Genomic DNA, 19,006 nt, shown 5'->3' on the forward strand with positions numbered 1-19,006 from the left:
TGAATAAATGTTATAATCATGCATCACATAAGAAAGAGATGCTGATCTACATCATAGTTTAGATGTAGCTGTCACCCAAGGAAAATGACATGAAGCTGCAAATTCAGTATGGTTATGAAGTTGGGCCTTGTAGGTAGATGCAGGTGATAGTTGCTTCTGTGACTGTTGCTTTTCCTTAGTGAAAACAAGGTTGCCAGTTTCTTGAGTGAGAATGTTTTTTGTTTTTCATTTACTGAATATTCGTGGGTGAAGTAATCCCCACAGCTATGACCAAAGCTTTTCCTTAGTGAGCACGTGTATGTATGGGGTTGTGAATGGAGCAAGGCTGAATTACAGAGGACTGAGGAAACTGGAAGAGGGAGGAAATTGAATTATATATGGCTATGGGTGGATAACCATGTGATTGGCTGAGCAGGGCAGTTGGACTTCGTGACCTACAGAGGCCCTTTCCAGCCTCACTGGTTCTGTGACTTGGTAAAATGTTGGTAAAATGCTAATAATGATTATCTGTGAAAAGACTAAGTATAGGGGGCCATAAAGGTATGGAATGCCAGGACGAAGGAAAAAAATTAGGAGGAAGTCTATAATGAGGGATTTCTTTACCCAAATGCAACTTCCCACCTGGGACTGATGACAGCTTTGGGTTTTCTCGTGCAAGCCTAATCTGATGACTGGAAGAGAACAACTGCTGTATGTGAATTTGAACAACTACAGTCCTATGTATTTCTAGAGCTGGAAACTATTATAGAGTAGTTTCTTCTGTGGCAAAGTCTTCCCGTGCATGAGTGTGCAACCTAAGAAGCTGTGTGTAGGAGCAGCTAAGGCTAGGTCTGTCAGATATTTTTTCTGTGCAGTGTCTCAACATCAGGAAAATGTTTGTGTCCGAACTTGGGAATTACACATTCTGCTATCATTCTTGACACCTCATGATCATTTTTTGGGCAAGGATATGGAGACAAGCAACAGACCTATGAAGGTTGTTAGGTGGCCTTTTTGGAGTTGTAGATAGAAAAGTTTTATATTTGTTCTGATGAGTGAATGTTGAAGTGTTAGCCACCTTGTGTTCTGATCGGGATTTGTTCATTTGCTCCTTCTGAAGAAAACAGTCCTAGGCAGTCATGATGAATACCTCTCACCTTCCACCACCCCAGTGCTGGGGTTTACCATTGAAGAAAACCTTTAATGCATTGCAGCCTAACGTAGTATCTGGATAAAAATTGGATGAACTTTTCCAAACTGAGTATCTAATAAATCATTGTCTCAATAAAGAACAGATGACTTAACCTTGGAGGCAGGAGAGGTGGGAAAAAGTCAAGGAAATAGAGTAATTTCACAGTTTATTCAGACTTTGTGTTGATTAAGGGCCACTCAGCTCCAACAGTGGTGAAGTGTCCAGCTGACATTTCACCCTCTCTCAGCAGTATAGCTCCTGCAATAGTCCTTCTTAACAAAACATATTGATAGTAATCGACCTATTAAAATGAGTTAGATCCTGCAGAGTGACTGCTAGCCTGAAGCTGCTGTGAGGGGAATTTCTTTTCCACTGGATTTCTTGATTTGGGCAATGGTTTAGGTGTTACTTGCCCCCCCCCACACTTAAGAACAATCACCCATACTAGACTTAGAGCCTGGAAATTAAAGAATGAGCTATATTTACATGTTAGCACAATATACAAGCAGATATAGAATATATACAGCTACATACAAGTTAAAAAAGTAATACAGACATACAACAGCCCTCCCAGAAAACAGAGTCCCCAACCACCCTTCCACCTCCTTTCCACACCTCTGCCTTATCCCAGACTTTGCCTTACTTTCAAGGTGAGTTTGGAGAATTGGCCAGGGGGGGTTAGGAAGCAGAGGGATTAGTTACACAGATGGCAGGTTAGAGAGAAAGAGGCAGTCAGGGCCACAGAACAACTGAGTTATCTATATTTGTGTTCTTGTTTTTATACATCTCAGCAAGCCTATTAGTGAAGTAGACATTACCATTGTTTCCTTTTCTATTCCTCTAATTCCTCTCACTGAAACATCCCAGCTAGGTTCAAACTAGCAGAGGCAGCAGAATAGAATGTTTTATTTTATATGGTAAACAGTTTCCTGTAAATTATTAGTAAATATGTTTTAGAAGGGTGCAGCTGATTGTAGAGAAGTCTCTCCACTGAAAGTAAGGTCACCATACTCATTACATTGCTATTAATGAGGTTTTGACTTTGCTGATGTCAGCAGTTGGTTCCAGATAGGTTGGGAACTATTTTTGGCACATTGTTAGTGCACAAATAACTAAGCAACGGGAGCAGCTTTATGAAAAGTGAAAATGGCAGTTTGTGTGGATATCCTAAGACACAGAAGACAAGTGTCATAGAAAAATACTGTTCTCTTATCAGATTGTGTGCTGGTACTTGGAGGCATTTCTGAGAATATGTCTTACTGAGATGACAAATAAGGTGAAGAGGTACCTTTTGATGTACCTATGCACCTAATGCTTCATAGTCCATGCTGTGCATTTTCTGGAGGACATGAGGGTTTTTTTCTGTCTCAGAAAAAAATTACTCCTTTATATGAGATGTATAGGTGAAAGGGAAGAAAGAGAAAAGTGACAGTTAAAAAGTTACAAGAGGAAAAATGCAGAGGGGAGATAATTTCTCCTTCATCCTCAGTATGAGAACAGGAAGATAGATAATGAGCAGGTCCAGATAAAAGTTATAGGGCTCAGGAGAAATGATTACAGTAAGGTATGAAGAAGGAGTGATACAAGCTTGAAAACATCCATTAATGCAAGAGGTGGAGAAGCGGACTGGTTTTAAAGTGATCTGTAGGTGGTCCAGTGTTTTTTTTTTTTTTAAATCTTATGAATAGTATACTAAATATGATATCTAATGCAATATCAAGTGAAGTTTAAATAACTTTCTTTTTCTCTTCTTCTCTTGGTAGAAGAAACTATTTTAAAAACCCTTCAAACCTCTGTTTCATAGACTTGCTTGCAGTGGTTCACAAATCATTTTATGAAGAAGTAAGCATGACAGAATTCTTCTGCAGACAGTCTAGATGCCTTTTCTGAAAATTGGTGTATTATGGTGATCATACCTTCATGAGTGGCTCTGAACAAGAGTGCTTTTTTGCCTGTTTCATCAAGAACTGAATCTTGCATTATCAATTTAGAGAGTGATTTGTTTCTTTAGTTGGTATTGAGCCATTGTTCAAGTTTAGTGAGGTACTGCGTTGCCAGTCACACTGTGTTTCACAAGATGTAGATCGGAGGTCTTCACCTCTTGTAGTTGTGAAAGATCCTTCAGCCTGGTTTATTCCTCCAGTAAAAGGTTGAGTGTTCACACAGGGTCATACATACCTTTAGCACCATACTTGTTAATGGGAATAATAGATTTGTTATGGATTTCAGCAGTGACATGGGTTCTGTGAGAAGCTTCTTTGGCTTTAACTGAGTATGGAAAGCTTGTGTTAAGATGCACTTCAGCAGTTCTCACTTACATAGGACCTAGCACATTGATGCCAAGCCTTTGATTGATGAAAGGTAATTGTACACATACATGGAGGAGTATTCTGCCGCCTACATCGATTGTGGCGGAGGGAAGAAATTAATTGGTGTGAGGTAATATTCTATAAAAATATATATGTATTAACTTCAATATTCTGAACTCTCACCACCCCCAACCACTGAATTTTAATATTAAAAGGATCTACATGGTTATGAAAGACATTCTAGGATTTATATAAGACCATAACTTATTTATAACTAGCAAACAATTCAAACTATAAACAGAGAGAGGACTTTCCCCATGGCTTAATGACACTTGAGGTCAATATGCTGCTTGCCCAGTAACGTGGGCTGAAGCTCTTTCTGCAATGGCAGGAGGCAACAGAAATTACAGAGGCATTAAAGCATTTACTCACAAACTCTTATTAATTATCAATCACCCTTCACTGCTACGTCACAGCCTATACAAGTGTGCAATCTTCAGGGGACTCCTTGCCTGTGGACTTTGAGGCTGGAATCCTCCCAGCTTCCAGGGAAGGGACAGTCTCTGACCCTGTTCTCCTGGTGAAGGATGCAATCTCTGTCCTTGTCTCCTGGCTTCTTCTGGATTCTCTGTCCAGGGATTCTTAGGCAGGACTTCAGGTGCAGAAGGAGTACGATGTAACGCTGGCCATGCAGGACGATCGCATGCAGACAATCCAGGGTCTGCTTCCTGGTAACTTGACGACAGTAGAGTTTACCAGGCAATGATAAGGCAGCAGGTGTGCAATAGGATGCATGGCTGCATGGGAGACTGAGCTCTGTAGATACAGACAGGTTTAAGCATAATATTGAGAGTGAGTGAGTGAGTGAGTGAGTGAGCGGGGGAGCCTGTGTATCTCTATTTATCAAATGTGGGCTGAGATTAATGGCCTATTTGCTACCAAAATGACCAATCAGCTTGGCAGTTAGCCAACCTTACCATAATAGGCAAAAGCCATAGGCCTGGACCTTCCAAATATGAGAATCACATGAGCCTTACACTAGGCAGGCATGCGCTGGGTGTGTGGGGGCTTACACAAACACATTACACAATCAGAGGGTTCTGGATAGGCCTGACTTTATGGCACCAGGCCTATTGTGCCCCTTTGAGCTTGTTATGTGCTTACCTCTGGTTTGGGCAGAAAAACATGTCCAGGCACGGCAAGGCATGAAGAAGCCTATTTGGGCCTATGGGCCCTCCACCACATACACGTAATTCTACAAATAGGTAGTATGTGCTAACAAATTGCCTTATCTCTGTCTTAATGAAGTTGTTTTGCTCAGTATCAAAGGCTGGTGTTTCAATGTCCTTCACAGATAAGAACCTACTTTACATAAACATTGGAAATTTGCAAATTCCACTGGAATAGGGTACTGAAGGGTACCTAAAGATCAATATACATAAGAATCTGAGGTGAAGCATGTTTGCATGATCTAAAAGCAATAAAAGCTCTTGTTCTAATATTAGTTTTGTAAATTGCTATAGGTTGGACTGGATGATCTTTAAAGCAGCCTTTTAGTACCTGAAGGGGACTGCAAGAATGCTAGGAAGGAGCTTTGTAGAAGGGCTTGGAATGATAGGATGAGGGGAAATGTATTAAAGCTCGAGGACAGGAGATTTAGATTGGATATTAAGAAGAAATATTTTACGGAGCAGATGGGGAGACACCAAAATGTGTTGCCCAGGGAGGTCATGGTTGCTCCCTCCCTGAAGGTATTCAAGGCCAGGTTGGATGAGGCCTTGAACAACCTGGTTTAGTGAAATGTGTCCTTGCTGATGCCAGGGGATTGGAACTGGATGATCCTCAAGGTGCCTTCCAGCCCAAACTATGAAATGATGAGTCTATGAGTCAAGCTACATGCTGTCACAGAACCACAGAACTGAGGTTGGAAAAGACCTCTAGGACCATCCAGTCCAACCTATCACCTAACCCTTCTAATTAACTAACCCATGGCACTAAATGCCTCATTCAGCCTCCTTTTAAACACCTCCAGGGATGGTGACTTCACCACCTCTCCAAGCATCCCATCTTTCTGTGAAGAACTTCTTCCTAACATCTAAGGTATCTTTGGAGTCTTCTACAGGCTGAACAGACCAAAGTCTTGCAACTCTCCCAACTGTCCCCATAAAAGAGGTGCTCCAGCATCTAGGGATAGGTTTCTCTAATGTCTTGTGCTGAAAAAAATCTCTGCCTAAGGTGGTGGCAGAAGACTTGAAAATGAGCTTGGGACACACAGGCACCGCAGGATGTCTGGAGCCTGCTTCTGTCTCATCTTCAGCATCACCAGTGCATCCTGGTGCAGTAGTTGAAAGTGCATTAGCTATTTGGATAAGGTGTTTGGATTCCTTCACAGGGCAGAGCTACATTGTTGATCTTTGCATCCCCATGGAGAGAATTTTTGATCTGAAGAGGGACTTGGATAGGGCTGGGTGATAGGTTGGCCTGGGTGATCTTGGAGGTCTCTTCCAACCTGGTTGATCCTATTATATATTCTCTCAGTGTTACTTAATGAAGTGACCACATGTTTGCAACTCTGTCTTTATTTTGGAAGAGCGGATACAAAGTAATACAAAAAACTCAACATTTATCTGTTGCCATAGAAGTCAACTGTAAGCTACGCTGATTACTGCTAGCATAAAACCCTAGGCAAAGTAGGTAAGATAGAAAGCGTGTTATGTTTATCTGTATATCTATCTATCTATCTATCTATCTATCTATCTATCTATCTATCTATCTATCTATCTATCTATAATTATTATTAACTTCAGCATTTTCCCCCACATAATTTTAATAAAACATGATCATTTAGTTCCTTATTTTTACTCATTGTTTCTTTTCTGAAGTATTTGTGATGGTTTCTTCTTGCAGGAAAAGATTGATGTCGACACTATGGGGCATCAGGTGATAATATTTGACTTTTCTGTCATAAGAGGACTGTGGGAAACTCGAGTTAAGGAAAGCAAAGAACGTCAGAGGAAAGAGAAAGAAAGATTAGAAAAAAGCTCATTGGAGAAGTAAGCCATCTTTACTGATGTTAATTTTAACTGAACTCATCATTATTATCTACTAACATTGCCCTATACTAAGTATATTCAACTTTTTAAAAGAAAAAATTTGTCAATTTTAATTTTATTTCTTGCCTTCTTTCCTCAGATGATTGTAAAATAAATGCAGCACAGACTGTGCTTGTATTTCACTATTTCCTGTTCTTACTTACATAGATTGTGATTTACTAATAATATGTGTAATTATCTACCGTGTAGATTTAATTTGAAGGGGAAAATAATACATTTTGTGCCATTCTGTTGTTTATATGCTGTATAAAACTATGGCCTTTTATTATAGATTCATGAAAACATGCTCAAAAATTCAATAAAAAATTAGTTTCGATCTTTTTGAGCTGACAGGAGAAACAAAAGGATTTAAATAAATGGACACATTATTTTTTCTGTATAGGACAGAGAGGATAGAATCAAAGAATTATCAGAATTATTTTCTTGTTCAAGTATTAAAGAGAGCATTTATTATTATCCTTCCATCTATTAATCAAGTTACTGTTTTTATTATACTTAATTTTTTTGTTTCCTTAAGCAACATTTTGATTTCTTTTTCCATTCCCATTAGAAACCGTGAAATATTATACTGTACTGGCAATGCTGAAAACACAGGACTTAACCATTTTCCCCCACTGAGAAGAGGACAAGACAATAAAAATAATTTTCTTCTTTAAAAAATAAAATGCAAGGAGTTAAGCAGTGCTCTTTTTTAAGAGTACCATTGCATTGCAGCTTCATGTGGTGTTTTAGATGTCTCACGAGACACCTGCTCACAGATTCTTGCTACTCCTGCAGCTATACAATCAAGGGAACAGCTGGGCTAAGAGGAGATCAGGGCAATATGAAGTCTGACTTCCCTTTCTGCAAGAACTTTCTCCTCAAAATATCCATATTTGCAGTCTTGGTTCTCCTGTCTTTACCCAAACCCTGCTTTAAAATCCATAATCCTAGGGGGAAAAAAAAAGGTTTGTACTTCAGACTAATTCTGTGGCTAGGGTAGCTTTTGTTTTTGGTATGGGCTAACCAATAAGAAAACCTTTGCTGCTGTGAGAGTTACCCTTATAGTGTAAAAGAGAGGTTAAAGGATTTGAAATGTAACTTGACCAAACCTTACATTAAGAAACGTGTTTGTGCAGTTCTTATACAAATAGCAGATGACATTCCAATGTTTTCTATGTCTGCTAGTGGCTCTTTGGGCGCCACTGCAGATCTCTTCTTTAATGAAATGTTAAGCCTAGGAATTCACACAAATATATTTTAATGATGCATGGACTCAACTTCATAATTTTTGAAAGTTCAGTTCCAGTGTGGATCTAAATGTCAACATTCTTTTGCCAGGTTTTGTTTGGTTTTTGGTTTTCTGTGGCACAGGTGCTAATTTCTGAATTCATAAGTACAAAAGCAAACCAGGAGCACCAAACACAGTGAACTTTTGTATGGATAGAAGAAAGAGGGTAAACATGTTCTCTATGGAGCTGATTTCTGCTCCCATGTTTTTTGTCGGTAGCACACTGACTCATAAGCTTATTTTTTTACTGTGACTTGTGTTTTCCAGAAAAATATTTCCAGAATATGGTTCTCCCTGCTGTTTCTGTCTATGGTTATTTGTCTGTAGTCACCTCTCCAGCTGAAAGAGTGGAGCTTGACCACCTGTTCTGCTCTTTTCCACTAACGAGGTCCAAAGTCGTTTTGTTTTCCTGCACCAAATGGAGATGGGGAATTTGAATATGATGCAGAGAAGTAAAATGTTCCAAATGTACTTTCAGAATTTAGAAGGGATTTTTGTTTTCCTCCTTGAGCTGGCAATTTGTATATGGTACTTTGTCATGTTGCATATCTTTATGCAGTCAGATTGCTTTTCAGTTGGTCCTACTCCTTTTGGAACTCCTGGAAATAGAAGGAAACACATCAGGCATTGCTTCTGGAACACAAGTGCTCAGGATTCACCTGTTGAAGTGAACAGCAAAGTTCATGTTCATTCTTATGATTCAGGACTCATAGAATGCATAAAGCTGGTAGAATAATGATCAAAGTAATAAAAATATTGGTATTAAAATGCCAGATTCCATAAAATTCCCCAATATCTTTGTTTTATGAGAAGTATAGTAACCACTGTCCTTTAGGTCATAAAACCCATATGAGTTATTTCTTAGATGCTTTTCAGTGTTTCCAAAGATTAGGCCAAAAATAGGACAAGATTTTTCTTGCTATTAGCTGAAAAATGTAGATAAAATTGTAATTATAATTAAATGCTTAATATAAATAATATTTCCATGTAGAAATAAATATTACCATTTCAGGGAGTTGTGTCTTTGACCAAATTTTGATATTCTGTTCAGATTAATATTTTACTCCTGTCAAAATAGGTCTAACAGAATCAATGCTAATACTTATGATTAAATGACAGTAAAAAAGTATTTTGGAAAAAATTGTAACTCAGCGTGGTTAAGTCTAAATACCTGTTCAAAGCAGGTTACTTTCCAGAACTGAGAACTGCATTCTAGTTTGTAGATACCTACTTTTGCCAGATACATGTAAGATACTTCTCTTTATTCCCTCTTAGAAAACCTTACAACAAAAGCAAAGCTTGAACTGTGTTTTTATTAATGATGATATATTGAGAACTTACAGGTCTAGAACATATGTTTAAGCAGATGGCCAGTGAAGGCTGATTCTGGAGAATATTCTACTGAGAATATTGTGACAAATTCATATCTAGCTTTCTGAAATAGTGGTGTCGGATCACTTTGAATGGAGTTAATGAAGTACTCTGCTTCCCCTTTGGTTTTGTGAAACCATGGAAGTGTGGCAGTTTATGGAACTCCTTCTTCTGAGGGACAGAGTACAAAAGAAAGAAACAGTACAGTGTTGTGCAGAAGTAATTTAATTTCATTTAATGTCAATTCTTTTATTTTTTAAAGGATTGCAACATGTTTGTGTTCTCTGTGAAAAGCAGGTAAGGTAACAGTTGAAGGCTGAAAAATTAAGCATTCAAGTGAGGAAATGTCAGAGCTGTTTGCCCAGATTAGCTATCTAAATCTTTGCTGTGGAATGGCACAACCTCCCCTGTCCACCAATCAAACATGCAGCAAAGATAACAGTTTGTTCTGCCACCTCTTCCAGTGTGTCACTCCACAAATTTCCTCTCAAGGTCTGGCTAGATAAATGTGAGGTATGCACTTTCTGAATAGTGAAAGTCAAACAACTTCATTTTTTCCCCCAAGAGGTTGTACGTTTGTTTAATAAAACATTTATTTCTATCTCTCTGCCAAACTTCAACATTATAATTCTATTTGTACCTCATTTATGGTTTCATTTGTTATATTTATATTTATATTTATTCTCTCACTCAATGCCCAAATGCAAAATTTTTCTAAGCAAGACTAACCTTAAGCTCATTGCCTTTAGCTCCAAACACAAATTGTAGGCAACAAGTTGGGAGTAGATCTGCAGCATTTGTATCCACTCATTGTTTTCCTTTCTTCTTAGGCACTTGTGCATACGAATCTTACATTTCATACAGTGCATGCAAGTGTGTTGAAAGATAAAAGCTATTGCTCAGCCATAATCCTTCACAACAATGGAAGAGTCTGGCAGAGGGACTGAAAATAAATCAGACCATTTGAATTTGAATGAAGTGTTACTTGTCCATCAGGAATATGAGTCTGGGCTGAGCTCTAGTTTAACTGTACCACTCCCGTGAAAGCTCTTTAGGATTATTTAATGATCCTATGTGGCTAGTGATTTTGATTTAAACACTACCCAGGAGTGCTAAACTGGTGTCACCATGTAGCCTCCTGTGTATTTCTTAAGCTCCTGATTTAAAGGAAACAGTGCCATCTAATGAAACTTCATTTTCTACCTAAGAACAGCAGCTTTGTCTCAAGACTTCCTAGTCAGACATTGAGAAGTGGGTAGCTGCAGAAGGAAGAATCATTCAATCAAGTCCAGCTGGCATGGCGCTGAAGTCCTTGCTCATGCAAACCTGTTTTTCCAAAATGAATACTCTTCTGAAGGGTCTAGAATTTATTCTACAACTTTTTTTTTTTTTTTTTAATTAAGTTGATTAGCTTCTTGATATTGTTGGATAACCTAAAATGACAAGTAAAGAACTCCTGTACTCTTGAAGGGAAACGCTTATAATAAAGGAAAAAAAAAAAAACCCGATGCTAATACATCTCTTTTCTGCAGAAATACTCCAACAGTGAAGTAGTGTTTGGGGAACAATGATCTAAGGCAAGTTCAGCACTAACTGAAATGGAACTATTCGAGTACTCCATTTCCCTGTTGATCCCATTTCATACCTGTAGTTTTTCAGTGCATCACCTTGAAAGTTTTCGTAAAACCAATGAAGTATTGGGAAACAGCTTGCCAGAGTTAACATTTCCTCTATACCATTTACAGTATGCTTTAACAACAGGCATGCTTTTGCTGATTTGGAATCTTAAATCTTATCTGGGTCCAATGTCCAGAAAGAATACTTGATCTGTGCTTGTGTTCTTACTTACATTAGGCTTGGCTTAGCTAACGCTAATGTTTAGTTTTTTCTGTAATCTGACAGCAACTGTTTTGCCACACTCTAGTAGATAAAAAATTTTATTTTTTGGATAGCATTAGAAAATAGATTAAAAAGGCTGTGATTCTGTAACCAGTTTATTTATTTGTCATGTGTGACAATGTGTTCCTGGAATATCAGGAGCCCTTAAAGTGCCAAGAATGGAAATTTAATTTCCCTAAATGTATGTTAGTGTATTTAAATGCTGATTTTTTTTTTTTTTTGTCTTGTAAGAGATCTCAAAGATGTATGAGGTCCACATGCTGCTTAAATGTTTCCAGGGACAGTGACTCCATCACTGCCCTAAGCAAACAATTCCAGTGTGTGATGGTTTGGGGGTTACCCCGCCCCTCCACACTTTGTATTTGCCCCAGCTAACTCAGACGGACCCTGGGAATATAGATGAAGCAATTTATTTACAGCTAGCAGAATTTACAAGCAGCTATTTACAATATATACAGTTATATACAATTATATACAGAAATATACAAAGGATAAACAATATAAAAGCACAACTCCCCTCCCAGAAACCTGAGTCCCCAGGAGGGGCTCTCAAACCACCCCAACACCTCCCCCCGGCCCCTCTCAACCTTACCCCAGTTCTCAGGAAGAAAAGAGGTGCAGCCAAGAGGTTAGGGAGCAAGGTTAGTAGGAGCAGGGTTAATGAGATGTGACCAGGTCTAAGGCAAAGGCAAGAGAGAAAAACAAAAATGGAGAAAAAGTCTTTCTTCTTCCCAGAGTTCTCAGCGAGACTGTGAGAGAAGTTGACATCAATTGTTTTCATTCCACTGCCCGTTATCTAGTTCTGTTACCAAAACATTCCAGCTTGCTTCAAACTAGCACAATGTGCTTGATAACCCTCTCCATGGGAAATATATCCTAACACCCAGCCTGAACCTCCTCTGGAACAGCTTGAAACTGTTTCCTCTAGTCCAGTCGCTTGGCACCAAAGAGAAGAGGTTGGCCTTGTCTGCACTTTAGCCTCCCTTCATGTAGTTGTAGAGACTGATGAGGTTTGCCCTCAGCCTCGTCTTCTCTGGACTGGACAACCTCAGCTCCCTCAGAGGCACTTCACAGGACATGTGCTCCAGGCCCTTCACAAGCCTCGTTGGCCTTCTCCAGACATGCTTCAGCACCTCAAAGTCCATTATGTCATGGGGAACCCAGAATTGAACACAATAATTGAGGTGTGGCCACTGCAATCTATTTGCCTGTTTTTCTGTCTTTCCTCAAGATTCACAAATTAACTTTCACATATGACAAACATGGTGGGAATTCTGTTTTGTGTGAGGATTTTCATAGAAGGAAGACTTAGAATGGTCTTTGTTTTTATAAAGATCCTTAAAGAAGTACCATCATTTTAATTTTTGACAATGACAGGGATGAAAGGGAGCATTGTAGTTGCACAGATCCCTTTGATTTCATCTCAACTGTGAGCCGCAAATTACAGCTTTCTAATATTTGTTTAGTGACACATGTGAACTTGATGTGCATCACACCTCCAGGCCAGAAGGGATCCTGTGGATCTATTTAATTAGTGTGCATCACAAGGGTACAAGCGATGGTTGTAAATTGTTAGACCCTCTGCCCTTGGGTCTTTTTACATTCTGAGATTTATGATACAAAATTACATGTTTGTTCCTTCATCATTAGTCACTTTGTTCAAAATATTTGTATACGCAGTACTTAGCCTGATGACTGCAAGCAAGCATTCTTTAGGAGGGTGTTGCCATAATTTAATGTATGGGTTGAAAAAAAAAGGGCACAGTTTCCACATCAGTGAATGGTTATCTGTGTTGAATTCCTAAATTAATAATATTTAATTATTAATGCTTGTCTTTTTATTTTTTTGCCCTCTGAGGTCAACACTTCACTGACTGATTTGGTTAATGGATTGTTTTGGTTTGTGTGTTTTATTTGCCTAACAATGTGTCATGACCTCCTGAGACTTGTGTTTTGTACCACTATCAACAAAGTGGCAGAAGGCTGTTTATTCTTTCACCTTTAGTGTAGATTGTAATTTTCTCAGCTCCTTGTTGTGAGAGAGTAAAATTTTAGATCTGAACCTTCTGCTCTTGTGTTTCTGGGGTCTACCAGACAGATCTGGCACTGAAAGGTGGTAGAGAAGCTCAGTGCCTTCCATTTTATTGAGCTAGACTTTTTTGACCTCTTCCATCTGTTTGTTAAGTTTCTAATATTCTTGGAATTTACACTCTTATGAGTGAATCAGACACTTTTTGTGCATAAAAGCAAGGAATACACAAAAATCACCTTGGGCCAAATTCTTTCCATGCATTGATTTATGCACCAAGGCCAACTATTTATTGCTTTGGTAGAAAATGAAGGAATTCCAGGAAGTGAGAGGGCAATAATACAAAGTTAAGCTTCACAGAGAAGCAGAAAAGCTGTATGTGAAGAACTAAAGGAGGATGTGAGAAACAGCATTATGGCAGTGGTAAGTAAAGCAAGGATTATTTATAAAATTTTAGAATAAAAAGCTTGGCTTATGTGTCAAAGCATCTGAAAGAAGAGCTTCAATCTTTTATTTCATGTCCACTGGCATGGAAAACTCCATCACTGGAGCACTTCCAAATTCCACTTATGGGGATACCATTTGCTAGGGCTGCCTAGTGCAATCAGGTACTTTGGTGTCTCTCCCTCTGTAATCAGAAGTATCAAATAGAATCATTGCAACAACACTGGAAAAGGCCTTCAAGATTATTTGGTCTAATTGTTAGCTTAAACAGTGAAATCCACCACTAAACCATGCCTCTAAGCACCTCACCACAGGTTTTGTTAACACTTCCTGGGATGGCAATTTCATTTCTTCACTGGGCATCCTGTCCAGTGCTTAATCACTCTTTCAGTGAAAATATTTTATTTAAATATCTGATCTAAACTTGCCCTGGTGCAATTGAGGCCATTTCCTCTCATCCTGTTGCTTATTACTTGGGAGAACAGGTGAGCTCCCACCTCACTACAACTGCCTTTCAGTTGTAAAAAAAGCCTCCTTTTTTTCCAGACAAAAGGATGCCAGTTCCCTAAACCATTCCTTATAACATTTTTGCATTAAATCTTCACCAGCTTTGGTGCCCTTCCTTGCAAGTGCTCGAGCACCTAAATAGCCTTCTTGCAGCAACTGGCTCAAAGATGAACATAGTATTCAAGATGCAGTATCATCAGCACTGAGTACACAGGCGCAATCACTTCCCTACTCCTACTGGCCACACTATTCCTGATCAGTCCAGGAGACTGTTAGCCATCTTGGATACATTCAGTTGACTGACTCACATTCAGCTGGCTGTTGATCAAAACCCCAAGGTTTTTCTCCACTTGGCAGCTTTCCAGCCACTCTTCCCTAAGCTCATAACATTGCATGGGCTTGCTGTGATCCAAGTGCAGGGCCTGGCACTTGGCCTTATTGAATATTATACAACTGGCCTCTACCCATTGATCTGTTCTGTCCAGATCCCTCTGTAGACCCTTCCTACCCTTGAGTGGATCAACACTGCCACTCAGCTCGGTTTCATCTGCAAACTTACTGAGAGTGCAATCAATCCCCTTGTCCAGATTGTTAATAAAGACACTAAACAGAACTGGCCCAGATCTGAGCCTTGAGGAAGGCCATTCACAAGCAGGCAGATGAACCATATTGAGGGATCACAAAATGGGCTAAGAAGCTGTGTCTGATGTAACCTATGTGCTTCTCTTTGTTATTTATTTGAGAAAAGTGGTTGGGGTTTTATGTGTTGATGGTAGTCTCTTCTGTAAGTGTACTAACATCTTCAGTATCCCTATAGGCACTCCCTGAGTTAAATGTATTGCTGGACATGTTTTCTATCTGACCAGTCTTTTTCTTCCTAATTCTACACATCACCTCCTTCCGTGGCATAAAGCAGTTCACAGTTAGACACTGAAACTGGGAGATGTACTTAAAATATATGTTGCCTTCTTCTCAAGCCTTCTCTATTGATGCTTTAAGTGTAAGAAGTTATTTCAGATGCCTACTTGTGAAGAACATGCTGATCTCTCTAATAAAAAATGAAGCCAGAGATGACTAAGTTTGCTGAAGCTCTCAGTAACTTCTTTCACTATTCCTTCATTGTTCCTTTCATACCTTGATAAGTTATTATTTCCACTGTCTCTCTAAGACTTCCTGCATCTACTGTGCTACAAATCCTTTTTCTATTCATTTGTATACCTGCGATGACTTAATTTTTTCTTTTTTTTGGGTTGTTTATGCATTTAATTTATCAGAGCTTATACTGCATTCTCATTTCTTCATTTGAACACAAATATCATTGTATCTTCACAGAATCACAAAGTGTTAGGGATTGGAAGGGACCTTTAGAGATCATCTAGTCCAACTCTAGTGCCAAAGCAGGACAATCTAGGGCAGGCTGCATTTGAAAACAACTCGGTAGGTTTTCAGACTCCAGAGAAGGAGACTCAATTACCATTCTGGGTAGCCTCTTCCACGTGCTCCAGCACTCCCTCCATAAAGAAATGTCTCCTCATGTTGAGGTAGAACCTCCTGTGTTCCAGTTTGTACCCATTGTTCCATGTCCTATCACTGAGTACAACCAAAAATAGGCTGGCACCTTCATCTTGGCACCCACCCCTCAGATATAGACATTGATAAGATCGCCTCTCAGCCTTCTCAAGACTAAACACTCCCAAATCTTGCTTCAAAGGTCTCCCTTCATAGGAGAGACGTTCAAGTCTCCTAATCATCCTGGTAAGTCTCCATTGAACTCTTTCCAGCAGGTCTCTGTCTCTCTTGAATTGGGGAGTCCAAAAGATACAGTATTCCTGGTGTGGTCTCACTAGGACTAAGTAGAGGAGGTGGACAACCTTCCTGGGCCTGCTGAAGACACTTCTCTATGCGCCTCAGGATGCCATTGGCCCTCTTGACCACAAGGGCACATTATGGTCTCATGGTTAACTTCACACCCACTAGGAATTGAAGGTCTTTCTCCATGGGGCTGCATTCCAGCAGGACAACCCTTAGTCTGTACTGGTGCCTGGTGTTATTCCTTCACAGATGCAAGACTCTGCACTTGTCCTTATTGAACTTCACGAGGTTCATCTTTACCCATCTCTCCAGCCTGTCCAGATCGCACTAGATGGCAACACAGTCTTATAAGGTGTCAGCCACCCCTCCCAGTTTCATATCATCTGCAAATTTGATGAAGGTACACTCAATCCCATAATTCAGGTCACTGATGAAGATATTGGATGAAACTGGACCAATTACTGATCCCTCTGGAACACAATTGGCCACAGGCCTCCATCTGGGATCTGATCTGCTGATCACTACTCTCTGAACTGTGGTGTTGAGCCAGTAACCAATCCACCTCACAGTCCAATCATCTAACTTTTCTTGAGTTTACCTTCCAAAAATGAGGGGAGAAAGAGGTCTCTAGAGTGGCTTTGTTAGAACATACTCTGAAATTGTGCTGCCTTCATACTGTGTGCCAGCACTTTACCCAGTAAACTGCACTTTTAACCAGTTTCACTAGTAAAAGTAGCTTATCTTCTGAAATATCTGTAGATGCTTCCCTCTTATTTTATTTTTATTAAGATGCTGCATGGCAATGTGCTGCAGTCAGTATTACAGATGGGGCTTTCTGTAGCTCTGCAAAACTAAATTAGGTCCTCTTGCAGTCTCTTGGGCCAGCTGCTCTGATGAACAGTCAGCTGTAGCTTCCAGAAGTGTGTTTTGTCTGCAGTGTGTCAATGTTCCGTATATGCCCAATAGCTGAAGTCTCCTGCTGTTGCTGTGCTCTCTGCTTCCAAGTGTCTCTAAGATCCCCTAAGGTTTCAGTAAGTGCTACTGTTCTGAGCAGTTTATAGCTGTCTCACTAGTACTTTTCCTGCTTAGGTACGGAGTTTTGATCCCTAAAGTTTTGATAGCATTGAGTCAAACATAGTATTTAATATATGCTATGATAATCCCACAAATCTACTCTGCCCTGTGATTTCTATCTCATACCTTGCTATAAGTGTCAAAAAATTACTTATTTTTGTCAGGATGCTTCTGGTATCTAAATTTGTAACTGATGTTTTTCTATGAGTGTTAAAATGTTTCATTTGCCACTTTTTAACATGCTAGGGCATTTTAGACAAAATCCTGTGCTTAGCTGGGAATATGTGTATTTCCTACTTGAACTTTAGAAACCTGCACATGAATCTTTTTCTAGAACATACCATTTTTAACTTTCTCCAGGGGGCACATTACCCTGAACCATCTGCGCTTCTTCACCTGTCAGTTTTCTTCAAGTCTACAGCTTAAAATTTCTGCCAAAGGGTAGAGATCACATAAATGTACCACAAAAATCTTGCATTCAGAGTGATATCAGACTTCTGATGCAAGAGTCTCTGCAGAGTCTTATTTTAGTGTAGAGGAGGATTATTTCAGTTAATCAACCTATTCCACAACTGACTAAGCTGAAATAAATCTCTCTGAAATTAAAGCATGTGTTTTGGCAATGTTTAATTATATCAAATTGAATCTGCACCTGAAGTATAATTTCCTCAGAAGGTAAACCCAAATTTGCACTGAAACTCAAAGTAAAATTAGTTGTCGTGCAATAACTTTAATCTTTACCTCCACTTTATAAGATGATATTGTAAGATAATGTGCAAAAAAATGAAAATGAAAGTAGATAATTATTTTTCAACAAGAACAAACAAGATGAAAAAGAATTCCAGCTGAAAAAAGATGCATGTATGCACAGGTCCTAATTCTTAATTAGACATATAACTTATTCACTGAGAATGTATTTCCTTCTCTATCAAGAAAAAAAAAAAGGGACATTATTCATGCTGGGTTTTGTGACAGTGTTCTAAGTCTCTACTTCTCTGTTATTCCCTTGATGTCACTGTTTTGGAGTGAGTAAATGATTTTTTTTTTTTTTCCTCTGAAATCTGTATTTAAGTCTGGAAAATCTAATCATAACTCTAGGAATGCTATTATTTCTTTCTCTTTCAATATATTTAATATTTATATATATAAATATAGTTTTTAAAATATATTTTTTATATATAAATGGTCAATACATTAGGTGCATAATTACATTTTAATTACTTGTGCAAAGATCTTCTTTTGTGATGTTGTTTCAACTGACTCCTGTAAAACCTCTTTGCCACCATTTCAGGATAAAGCAGGAATGGAATTTCATACTAGAGTGCCGGAAGAAAGGCATTCCTCAATCAAAATACCTTAAAAATGGCTTTGTGGACACTGATGAGAAGATTTGGGAAAATCATGAAAAGACTCCTCAGCTGCAGAGGAGGCGTGATGTGTCAGATGAAGCAAATAAGGAAAGAAATAAGTTTATCTTTCATCTTTCTGGAGAGCAGTGGACGGTAAACATAATGTTTCTATCATTAACAGTTTGGGTACCATAGCAGTGTAACTGTTAATTCTGAAAACATTTCCACCCCCACCCCCCAATGTATATGAAATTGGTGATTTTTCACAATGTTAGGAGTGAAAGAAAGCATTCCCTATCTTATTCTGAACTAGTGGTTTAGTTTTCACATATGCTTATTTTAAAATCTCTGCTGATAGATGTAATTTAGTCCTTTCAAAAAGGTATAAGCAATCATATTGCAACAAGGTATCTCTGTCTGAAATTCCTAGGTGACTGGAAAGAAATGAAAATAATGTTCAGCATTGTTGGCTTGTTGATGTCTTTCACTGTTCAGAAATCTGTCTTCTTGCTTTAATGGTGTGTCAACATTTTTCTCAAGCTCTGTTCAAATCAAAATTAATATTAGCATCAATCCACAGTGGTCTTGATGAAAAAAGCCACATATTACTTGCATTTGTTTTTGATGTGAAATAGCAGTTTGGAAGTAAGCTGTTTTG

At 38.8% G+C, this 19,006-nt stretch overlaps 1 protein-coding gene across 1 annotated transcript in view; it reads left to right on the forward strand.

Annotated features, from left to right (window-relative positions):
* Positions 1 to 6,408: 6,408 nt before the first annotated feature.
* Positions 6,409 to 19,006, forward strand: part of LRRC2 (leucine rich repeat containing 2) — an 82,496-nt gene continuing 69,898 nt past the window's right edge. The window contains exons 1-2 of the mRNA XM_064140385.1: positions 6,409 to 6,533; positions 18,291 to 18,501. Coding sequence (XP_063996455.1) covers positions 6,409 to 6,533; positions 18,291 to 18,501 — 336 coding nt within the window. The remainder of the gene's footprint in view (positions 6,534 to 18,290; positions 18,502 to 19,006) is intronic.

The sequence above is a fragment of the Pogoniulus pusillus genome, chromosome Z (assembly GCF_015220805.1).
Source record: "Pogoniulus pusillus isolate bPogPus1 chromosome Z, bPogPus1.pri, whole genome shotgun sequence".
In the NCBI taxonomy this organism is placed as follows: Eukaryota; Metazoa; Chordata; class Aves; order Piciformes; family Lybiidae; genus Pogoniulus; species Pogoniulus pusillus.